Here is a 12,095-nt window from a genome sequence, read left to right on the forward strand (position 1 = left end):
CGGAGGCGTTGGTCCATGGTCCTAAATCACACCGTAGCCTCATTTTGTATCAAGAGATATATATATATTTTCACCTTTATTTTACCAGGTAGGCCAGTTGAGAACAAGTTCTCATTTACAACTGCGACCTGGCCAAGAATAAAGCAAAGCAGTGCGACAAAAACAACAACACAGAGTTACACATAAGCAAACGTACAGTCAATAACACAATAGAAAAAAATCTATGTACAGTGTGTGCAAATGTAGAAGACTATTCCAATGATAAAACTGTGGGGGAGGGGGTCAAAAATACAACTTTAGAATGTCCCCCGATCCCAGTGAAAGTTGCGCCTCTGCTCGTAATACAGCTGGCACCAGTCTATACCAGTCCCAATTATTTTCCATTGTTTCTGTTCTCCTTATAAGCAGACTCATTCCAATAGCAACATTTCTGCAATGCACTTCTAATGAATGAGCAGCAAGCAACATAAAACAAATATTCCTTGGGGGATCTATATCCTCTATTTAATATGATTACATTAATAAAATAAATGATGATACATTGAATACAATTAAAACACGGTGTCACTAGACACATGTGTAACTCTTGAAACAGAATAAAAGGTGGGCGACTGTGGACTCGCCTCATTTCCTTTCATTTAATTTCATTCAAACCCGCCAACCTGCCTCTCTGCATGAAGGACAGGGGGTGAGAAAGGGAAGCTGCTCAAGATTTATCAGCTCCTGAGTAGTGAGAGCCAGAGAGAGAGCACGTCTGGAATCGCTGCAGATAGGAAACACAAGGACAGAGACAGGCAGACAGCTCACCGAGGATGGTCATTTGGGACTAGGCATATTTACGCATGGCAGTCTACGTTTGGTTGGCAGAGGGTATTGTTCAGTTGATGGTGACATTACACAGGGAACTCTTCATACAGCAACGGTCTTTATGGCTGTTTTGTTATTTTGCGTTTTATAGCGAAGTTCACTTCATGTCACCATGCGGGACAAGATCATTTAAACATTTTGAGCTCTCGTAGGTTCCCTGTGGGGATCAAAGTAGACTAGAATCGTATTGTGTATAATTTGACCGAATAAATAATCATTATCTTATCATCACCTCAAACTCTTTGACAAGGAAAGGAAAGACTGAAATAAATCCCCCCCTATCGCTAATGAGTTTAGCTCTACTCTCGAGTTTCCCCCGCGGTGTGAGCAACTGTCCTCTTGTAGTCCTCTTGTAGTTAAAGTTTTAAAAGTTTTAACTTCTTTCAGACAGACAGATCAAACACACCATTTACTCCGACGTGGTGTACAGACAGGTAGGTGTTCATTATATTATTTGTAAACGTTAATTAGCATATGGCTAACAACTTTTACTTAGGTTAGCTGCTTGCTGGCTTCTATGTAATTTAGCTAACTATCACCGGAGTTTCATTAGCAAATGTTATTGCTAGAAGCTAGCCAGTGTCTATGAATGGATTAGCTAGCTAACGTTAGCTTGGCGAGACAGTTATCCTTACATTTCATACGAGCCCCGGAATTGGTAGTTAATTAGTAAAAATGTTTTTATTCTGACGTTTCAGTTAAGTTTGTTGAATATTACTTTAGTTTTGCTAAACAGATGGAAAAAAATATTGATAGTCAGGCAGGCAGAATCCGTTATAGTTACCCGTTACCTGTCCAAAATTGTAATCAGTAACTGAATTTTTGAATTACCCAACTCGGATTACTTTCAGTTACGTTTGGATTACTTTCCCCTCAAGAGACTTTAGAAGAAGATCCATAAAACGCATTTGGTGTGTCTTCACAGTGTTCTCTGACTTGTGGTCAGACTTGCTAAGGTGGAACTCGGATTTGAATGTGATTAAGAAAACAGAAAAGTGTCCTAATTTATTTTTTATTTTTTGCTAACATCCTTTCTGAATTTAAAAGTAATCATCTAGTTTTTCTATAGAATTTGTAATCTGATTACAATATTTTTTTGCTGGTAAAGTAGCTGATTAGCTTGTTTTGTAATCAGATTACATGTAATTCACCTTTAAAAAATTGGTGCTGTGAAATGGCAAAAGTCAAACTGACACAGATGTAGAGAGTGATGTAGTCTGGCAGCTAGCTAATACATTATACAGATATTACTAGTGGTGCAGTCTAACAGCTAGCAAATACATTATACAGATATTACTAGTGGTGTAGTCTGGCAGCTAGCTAATACATTATACAGATATTACTAGTGGTGCAGTCTAACAGCTAGCTAATACATTATACAGATATTACTAGTGGTGTAGTCTGGCAGCTAGCTAATACATTATACAGATATTACTAGTAGTGTAGTCTAACAGCTAGCTAATACATTATACAGATATTACTAGTGGTGCAGTCTAACAGCTAGCTAATACATTATACAGATATTACTAGTGGTGCAGTCTAACAGCTAGCTAATACATTATACAGATATTACTAGTGGTGCAGTCTAACAGCTAGCTAATACATTATACAGATATTACTAGTGGTGCAGTCTAACAGCTAGCTAATACATTATACAGATATTACTAGTGGTGTAGTCTGGCAGCTAGCTAATACATTATACAGATATTACTAGTGGTGTAGTCTGGCAGCTAGCTAATACATTATACAGATATTACTAGTGGTGTAGTCTGGCAGCTAGCTAATACATTATACAGATATTACTAGTGGTGTAGTCTAACAGCTAGCTAATACATTATACAGATATTACTAGTGGTGTAGTCTAACAGCTAGCTAATACATTATACAGATATTACTAGTGGTGTAGTCTAGCAGCTAGCTAATACATTATACAGATATTACTAGTGGTGTAGTCTAGCAGCTAGCTAATACATTATACAGATATTACTAGTGGTGTAGTCTAGCAGCTAGCTAATACATTATACAGATATTACTAGTGATGTAGTCTAACAGCTAGCTAATACATTATACAGATATTACTAGTGATGTAGTCTAACAGCTAGCTAATACATTATACAGATATTACTAGTGGTGTAGTCTAGCAGCTAGCTAATACATTATACAGATATTACTAGTGGTGTAGTCTAGCAGCTAGCTAATACATTATACAGATATTACTAGTGATGTAGTCTAACAGCTAGCTAATACATTATACAGATATTACTAGTGGTGCAGTCTAACAGCTAGCTAATACATTATACAGATATTACTAGTGGTGTAGTCTAACAGCTAGCTAATACATTATACAGATATTACTAGTGGTGCAGTCTAACAGCTAGCTAATACATTATACAGATATTACTAGTGGTGCAGTCTAACAGCTAGCTAATACATTATACAGATATTACTAGTGGTGTAGTCTGGCAGCTAGCTAATACATTATACAGATATTACTAGTGGTGCAGTCTAACAGCTAGCTAATACATTATACAGATATTACTAGTGGTGTAGTCTGGCAGCTAGCTAATACATTATACAGATATTACTAGTGGTGTAGTCTAACAGCTAGCTAATACATTATACAGATATTACTAGTGGTGCAGTCTAACAGCTAGCTAATACATTATACAGATATTACTAGTGGTGCAGTCTAACAGCTAGCTAATACATTATACAGATATTACTAGTGGTGCAGTCTAACAGCTAGCTAATACATTATACAGATATTACTAGTGGTGCAGTCTAACAGCTAGCTAATACATTATACAGATATTACTAGTGGTGCAGTCTAACAGCTAGCTAATACATTATACAGATATTACTAGTGGTGTAGTCTGGCAGCTAGCTAATACATTATACAGATATTACTAGTGGTGTAGTCTGGCAGCTAGCTAATACATTATACAGATATTACTAGTGATGTAGTCTAACAGCTAGCTAATACATTATACAGATATTACTAGTGATGTAGTCTAACAGCTAGCTAATACATTATACAGATATTACTAGTGGTGTAGTCTAGCAGCTAGCTAATACATTATACAGATATTACTAGTGGTGTAGTCTAGCAGCTAGCTAATACATTATACAGATATTACTAGTGATGTAGTCTAACAGCTAGCTAATACATTATACAGATATTACTAGTGGTGCAGTCTAACAGCTAGCTAATACATTATACAGATATTACTAGTGGTGTAGTCTAACAGCTAGCTAATACATTATACAGATATTACTAGTGGTGTAGTCTAGCAGCTAGCTAATACATTATACAGATATTACTAGTGGTGTAGTCTAACAGCTAGCTAATACATTATACAGATATTACTAGTGGTGTAGTCTGGCAGCTAGCTAATACATTATACAGATATTACTAGTGGTGTAGTCTAACAGCTAGCTAATACATTATACAGATATTACTAGTGGTGTAGTCTAACAGCTAGCTAATACATTATACAGATATTACTAGTGGTGTAGTCTAACAGCTAGCTAATACATTATACAGATATTACTAGTGGTGTAGTCTGGCAGCTAGCTAATACATTATACAGATATTACTAGTGGTGTAGTCTAACAGCTAGCTAATACATTATACAGATATTACTAGTGGTGTAGTCTGGCAGCTAGCTAATACATTATACAGATATTACTAGTGGTGTAGTCTAACAGCTAGCTAATACATTATACAGATATTACTAGTGGTGTAGTCTAGCAGCTAGCTAATACATTATACAGATATTACTAGTGGTGTAGTCTAACAGCTAGCTAATACATTATACAGATATTACTAGTGGTGTAGTCTGGCAGCTAGCTAATACATTATACAGATATTACTAGTGGTGTAGTCTAACAGCTAGCTAATACATTATACAGATATTACTAGTGATGTAGTCTAACAGCTAGCTAATACATTATACAGATATTACTAGTGGTGTAGTCTAGCAGCTAGCTAATACATTATACAGATATTACTAGTGGTGTAGTCTGGCAGCTAGCTAATACATTATACAGATATTACTAGTGGTGTAGTCTAACAGCTAGCTAATACATTATACAGATATTACTAGTGGGGTAGTTGCGCCACCCTGTGGTGTCTGCATTCATAGTGTTTCCTTTCCTTCTCCCTCATTAACTCTCCCTCTCTCTTTTCTCCCTCTCTCTTTTCTCCCTCTCTATTTTCTCCATCTCTCCCTTTAGGTTGTTACGGTGTTAGTCTGCCACTATGCAGCCTGGACGAGCACATAAAGGTAGCCTATGGGTTATAATTTCTTTATTCTTTCATTCATCCTATCATTCAGTCATTCATTCATTCTCTCATTGTCACGTAGCTGTGTGTGGGCAGAGCCTGCTGTCCATCGGCCTCAGGGTATATCTAAACAACAAGAACAGACTGCAGCCCATCATCGGTCAGGAACAGCTGTGTGTGTGTGTGTATGTGTGTGTATGTGTGTGTTTGTGTGTGTATGTGTGTGTGTGTGTGTTTGTGTGTGTGTGTGTGTTTGTGTGTGTATGTATGTGTGTGTGTGTGTGTGTGTGTGTGTGTGTGTGTGTTTGTATGTGTGTGTTTGTATGTGTGTGTGTATGTGTGTATGTGTGTGTGTGTGTGTGTGTGTGTGTGTGTGTGTGTGTGTGTGTGTGTGTGTGTGTGTGTGTGTGTGTGTGTGTATGTGTGTGTTTGTATGTGTGTGTGTGTGTGTGTGCGTATGTGTGTGATACATGTATGGGGTATTTGACCAATGTGCCTACTTTGACCTGTGTGTGTGTGTGTGTTTCAGGTTTGAGCTGCGTGACAGAGTGTGTGAAGCTCGGCCGGGACTCTGAGGCGGTGTACCTGTGTGAGGTGTGTGTGTGTCGTCTCAGTAAGGCTGACGTCAGGAGCCACATCATGGGGAGTCTCCACAGATACAGATACATAGTGAGTGTGGTTTTCTGGATCTGAGCTCTTCATTCACAAGCTACTTAATGGTTCTGATGTGTTACTGCAATAGCTGTACAGTTAACTCTCACATCTCTTTACACTATCACTGACCTACAACTAGTCTAATACAGTTTTGTAATGGTAATATTTAAGATTACAACATTTTTAATTTAGAGTGATCAACACCATGTTAAGCATATTTTGAGTTTCTGCAATCCACCTCATTTCCAGTGTTCTATTTGTGATGCTCAAGGTGCAGCTCGATGGTGACGAGACTTGTTCTGGATTATTCTCATATCTTTTTGATGGTGGTTGACGGCCAGGTACACGGACCGAGGACACACTGATTATTCACCGTTGTGTTGATGACACTGTGTCAGCTGACCGTCACTGCCTTTTGTTTTGACTTCCCACAAGCCTCTCAGGCTGGTGTTTACAGAACATTGGTAGTGTCTGATTAGGACATTAAGGGCCTGTGTCCGATAGGCCAGTTAGACATTTCCTCTGCTTCTCTGCTGTCTCCCTGTTGCAACTTGTAATAAACCGGATTGATTTCCGATTGACTTTATCTGAGACTGCTCTTCTCTTTAGTTCACCTGGATATTCCTATTACAAGCTGCACCTTCAGAGCTAACGCACCTGTGTGTGTGTGTGTGTGTGTGTGTATTCTGTGTGTGTGTGTGTGTGTATTCTATCTGTGTGTGTGTGTGTGTGTGTGTGTTTCCTCTCTCCCTTGGTTGTGATTGTATAGAAAGTCGATCACCCTCACTTTGTGTCAGAGTGGAAGCCGAGTCCTGACCTGTTCATGCTGGCCCGGCCTCTTATGGAGATGGCTCAAATACTAGAGAAGAGGGAAGGGACCGGGGACGTACAGGTGTGTGTGTGTGGTGTTTGTGCGGGCAGGTGTGTGTGTGCGCAAGACAGGTGTGTGTGTGTGTGTGTGTGTGTGTGTGTGTGTGTGTGTGTGTGTGTGTGTGTGTGTGTGTGTGTGTGTGTGTGTGTGTACAAATGTCGTGTCTTTCTGTTAGGTGCTGGAGTTGAATGCTGCCATTTATGAGGAGATGACGTTACACAGTGACATCGATGGTCGGTCTGTATCCTTGTCTTCTTTCATCCCTCTGTTTATTACCAGTTTACCTCACTCACTCTGTCCTCCCCTCTTCCCCCTCCCACCTTTCCTCTGGCCATACTATCTCTCTCCCTCTCTATCTCTTTTCACCTCCTCCAGCTCTCATCCTCTTGCATGCCATTAGGACTGGGCGGGAGCAGAGAAATCTCCAGAGCCAATCAGAGAAGCCATCAGTCCAGTCGGAGTATCTCGCCATCCAATCACAGAGAACCATTATATCACCTCAGAGGCTCTACGTCCAACCTGAGAAGCCTGTTGTCCAGATTGATAACCGAACCGTACTATTGAAGAGTCCGACTGCCCGGAGTTGGAACTCATCTGGCCAATCAGAGAAGTCCCCTATATTGCGGCAGAGTGTCTCTGTCCAATCACAACACAGCTCGGGGAAGGAGGAGAGGTTTTCCCATGAAACCAAGCCCCTGATTGGTGAGTGTATGTGTAACCTCATGGGATGATACGTAACCTTTGTTCTGGTGGTTAAAGTCTGGGTTGGGCACCACCGTGTGGGAAATGCCTATTTGACAGTTGGCTTAATTCGTTTTTTAATGTTAGGTACTTCTATCTCTGAATCATCCCCTGCTACACATTTCTACTCAGGTTGCTGTTGTCTATTGGGGGTGGGGGTCTTTTAGAAGAAAACTGTCCATTTATGGTTGTCCTGTAAAATGTCTTCATCTGTTCATCTCACACTCTACTGCCATTTATCATTCTTCTCTGTGAGTGTTCTCTCTCTTTCTCTCCGTCTCCCTCTTTGTCGCATTCCCTCTCTCTTTGTCCCCTCCTCTCTTTCTCTTTCTCTCTCCTCTCTCACTAAAGGTGCTTCACTAAAGCGTCCTGTGTCAGCGTTACCATGGCAGCATGACCCCTCTCTTTCCCCGACCCCTGATTATGGCACAGATGGAGGTCAGACATCACTGGGTGGTTCTGAGGGGGCGGGACTACAGGGGGTTCCATCGAAGGTGATTCGCTGTGAGCCGGTGTTCAAGGTGATTCTGTCTATGACTGACGGTCCCCTGCTGCTGGAGAGGAATTCCTTCAGCCTGGAAACCTCCCTTTCACACTCCTTACCCCTTCACTCCCCACCATAGATGCCTCCACCCAGCCCCATCCCACATTCTGTCAGATCAACTGACAGAATGTACCAAACAGGAGAAAGATCAACTGACAGAATGTACCAAACAGCAGAAAGATCAACTGACAGAATGTACCAAACAGCAGAAAGATCAACTGACAGAATGTACCAAACAGCAGAAAGATCAACTGACAGAATGTACCAAACAGCAGAAAGATCAACTGACAGAATGTACCAAACAGCAGAAGGGACAACTGTATGCTACAGGAGCGGGGCTAACTGACTGTTAGTTGATGGAGAAAGAGGAACAATGCAGAGCTGAAATTCAGGAAGGAGTTGGAGGGGGAGAAATGGGGGTCATGGTGGAGGGGGAGAAATGGGGAGGAAAGCTGAGAGAGAGGGAGAGAAACTCTGGCTTTCACCACCAACAGTATTTGCAAGGCCAGCCTCCACAACAGAACCAGGCGCAGGGGTTTACAGGAGCTCAGGTTGACACAGCAGCTCTCAGACATGACATAGCACTTCATAAGGATCAGGCAGGGCCATTTCTTCACAGAGGAGACATGAGCATTCGTATGGGTGACATAGCAGCCATGCAGCAGGTGCAGTTGTGTGAGTTCAGAGGTCAGAGTTCAGAGAAGCGTGGTCCTACAGAGCCAAACAGCTGACCCCTGACACCTATAGAACAGGTCCGCAGGGTTACGAGACACACCCTGGTCCTTACCCAGAGGGCCACAGAATGAACTGTGACCCTTACCAAGTTTGTCTCTGATGGGATCAGAACCAGCCCTGGCCCACACCTCTTTCCCACTAACCCTATCGGGTTCAAACCCCAGCCCCTCCCGTACACTCGCTATCCACTCACCCAGGGGATTGCACCCCATCCATACCTTGATCCTTTCCTCAGGAGCATGGGGGGGGGGCGTGCAGCCACAGGAGTACAGAGATCTAGACCCCGACGCCCCCCACAGCCTTTCCCTCCAGGACATGGAGAGTTCCTGTCCCCCCGGCACGGCCCAGTCATCCTCCTCAGCCCTCCCTGTCACAGAGTAGGCTATTGGGTCCACATCCCTGCCTTGGGTCCCTGAGCAGATCCAGGACCAGGACCTCCCTGGGTCTAACTACCACACACCATACATACAACCACCATGGATGATTATTCTAGTGGTGGTTTAGACACTGACTTTATGTTGTTTTAAATGGACAGGTGTGTTTGTTTTATAACTCTGGTTTCTATGGTTTTTTATACAACAGACGGGTCTAATCCTGGACGCTGATTGGTTAAAACCGCTTTCCAGGCGGTTTTTATTTAAGCAATAAGGCCCGAGGGGGTGTGGTATATGGCCAATATACCACGGCTAAGGATTGTTCTTATGCACGATGCAACGCCTGGATACAGCCGTTAGCCGTGGTATATTGGCCATATACCACACCCCCTCGGGCCTTATTGCTTAATTATACACTGGATTGCATTCTGTTGGTTTTAGTGCTGATTTTGGGTTGTTGTAAACATGGGTACCTCCCCTGTAAGCATGTGATTGAATTTCATGACTTCATACAACTGTCACTAATTCAACTCACCGGTTCAGCTCTGTTACCAAGACTTGTTTGTTTTAAGTTGTTTGTCTGCTGCTGACAAGATGGGGAGATAAACTACTCATTGAACACTGCCTCAGTTTGTGAAACACAGCTTCAACGGCCACCTACTGAGAGACCATGAAGAAGTGAGAGAAAATATGAAACCCACACACTTCCCTTGCTCGTATCACTGCTCGTTATTAAGCTTTACGTATCGGCCTTAAGGCCTTCGTCAGAGCTTTTGTGAGTGTTTTTATTTTGCACCCTTATGTAGACATTGCTCCACCCACATCCGTTCAATGCATCGAATGGGGTTGGAGTAGTCATCTGTTACCATGCATCTGCAACAAAGATAGCTCAGAAGTGCGATTGCCTTTTGAATTTTAGACCATGAAGAAGTTAAATAATATCTTTGTTGCCTTTTTCTACGTTTTATTTTGGTTATAGACTCAGCGATATGACGTAGATGCAAAAAGTAAACATCATAGTGGGTCAAATTCCTCAAAAACAAAGAGATTTGAAGCGCGAGGCTCAACTTCTCCTCTGTTTTAGTCGCGTGGCTATCACGCTGGAATTACGTGAAGCGAACCCGTGCACATGGGACGATACTGTGTGACTGTGGTGAGAGTGAAGTCTTGCATCTCGATATATGCCGTGCTGCTCGTGGCAACATAATTTCACTGAGTCTACCTTTTAATGCGATTATTTTTCTAAATGTAAATGTGTCTTAAGGTATATTTTACATAATTAAGAGGGATCAATTAGGGGTTCAACATTGCCCTTTCCAGAAATGTCCAGAAGGAGTCACTATATCAGTTTGTGACCAGAAGAGGAAAGCAGAGCTGAATAAGTTGTTTAAATTCAGATTCATAGTCACAGCAGAGGACTTGTTACACAGTTTTCACACTTGGCAACTCAGGAAATTAAGTTTAGTAGAGAGATCCTATTAAATTAGTATTCTACTTCCTAATCCAATGGGGTTTAGTTCATCAACGTGGCTCTGGACAGTGTTCGGCTATACTTAGACTTTGGTTCATACTCGTGGCTCACCAAAATTAAGTTGTGTTGTATACTGTAAATAATAATCATTTGAAAATGGAAGCAAATCTGCTCAGTTGAGCCATTTTCAATGGTTTCATTGTTCATATTTTTTTTTACATTTTCATGTGCAGCACTTTACTCGGAAATTTGTATTGGACTGTGTGTGGCCCAGTGGCAATTTATGGACAGGATCAAACTTGAGGCATATCTTTTTCAGCGGGTCCAGAGCAAGACTGTATTATATAGACTATTATGGTTCATGTAGCACAGATGGAGTAAAGTAGTGTTTGTTATTAGTTTTCACATTTTTTCCCCCATTAAGATTCAGGAACGTGACCAAATATGTTCAAACCTAACCCGAGCTAGTTAATCTGTGTCGTTTTCAATGGGAGCAAATGAAGCATGGTGGGCAGAACAAGCATGGAGGTGGGCAGAGACAAGCATGGAGGTGGGCAGAACAAGCATGGAGGTGGGCAGAACAAGCATGGAGGTGGGCAGAGACAAGCATGGAGGTGGGCAGAGACAAGCATGGAGGTGGGCAGAGACAAGCATGGAGGTGGGCAGAGACAAGCATGGAGGTGGGCAGAGACAAGCACGACCTAGCGATATCCTATTGGTGCGTTCTAGTATTTATTTGAATATTTTCGTTAGGGATCACCTCTCTGAAGTGTGTGTGTACAATAACTAAATTCGCCTTTGCACTCCTTGTAAGTAACGTAATTTTTTTAATAAACTTTGACAAAAGGTCACGTGTACAAAACTTAATGCATAGTTCGTAACAGATTTGACTTTTGGTAACATAAAACTGTAACCATCTCCATACACTCCCACTAGCGCCCACTTGGCTTCCTCTCCTCACCATATTTGGTAGGGAATTGATGTATGGATGACTCATAGTGAAGACTGGGTTCGTGCAGATAACCAACCATTTACGACGTTTGGAATGAGACTAACTTGAGGTAAATAATAATTCATTAATAAGAAGACTAATTGATCGGATATTAAAATATCTGAAAGTTATATTAGGAAAATTATGGGGTGCCCCGACTTCCTAGTTAATTACAGTTACATGATTAAGTAGTTTAATCATGTAATAATAATTACAGAGAATTTTTGATAAAGATTAATCTTCAGTTTAATGATGCCAAAGACACGACAGTAGGGAGTGGAAAAACCAACCGGATGCTCCACATTTATACATCCAGTGAAACATCTCGCTCCTTGTTCAAACTATGCCGTTACTGCTGCATACAATGGTTTACCTTTGTGTTGCTGCTGTATTTGAATACTTTATGGCCTTCAGGCTAATAATGTCAGTATTAACAGTTTAACACCTCAGTCTCCTGCTTCAGTATGCAGTGTTTTTTAGCCTGTTTATACCAGGGATCTGTAAGCTATGGTCCTCCAGAAAGAAATTAAAATGAGCACTGACTAGTGTCAGCAAGAGTCAT

General features: G+C 41.5%; 1 protein-coding gene across 3 annotated transcripts; it reads left to right on the forward strand.

Annotated features, from left to right (window-relative positions):
* The first annotated feature begins 663 nt into the window (after positions 1–663).
* LOC139559162 (uncharacterized) lies at positions 664–11,388 on the forward strand. Of its 3 annotated transcripts, none has more exons than XM_071374927.1 (8): positions 664–1,301; positions 5,104–5,153; positions 5,235–5,312; positions 5,682–5,821; positions 6,576–6,698; positions 6,853–6,910; positions 7,053–7,379; positions 7,770–11,388. In XM_071374927.1, exons 2-8 carry the CDS (start codon positions 5,129–5,131, stop codon positions 8,039–8,041), a joined length of 1,023 nt encoding a protein of 340 aa, XP_071231028.1. In that variant the 5' UTR covers positions 664–1,301; positions 5,104–5,128; the 3' UTR covers positions 8,042–11,388. The 3 variants fall into 3 exon arrangements, with proteins under 3 accessions (XP_071231028.1, XP_071231029.1, XP_071231030.1); XM_071374928.1 differs by having other exon boundaries at positions 664–815; XM_071374929.1 differs by lacking the exon at positions 5,235–5,312.
* The last annotated feature ends 707 nt before the right edge of the window (positions 11,389–12,095 follow it).

This window comes from Salvelinus alpinus, chromosome 29, assembly GCF_045679555.1.
Source record: "Salvelinus alpinus chromosome 29, SLU_Salpinus.1, whole genome shotgun sequence".
Taxonomy (NCBI): domain Eukaryota; kingdom Metazoa; phylum Chordata; class Actinopteri; order Salmoniformes; family Salmonidae; genus Salvelinus; species Salvelinus alpinus.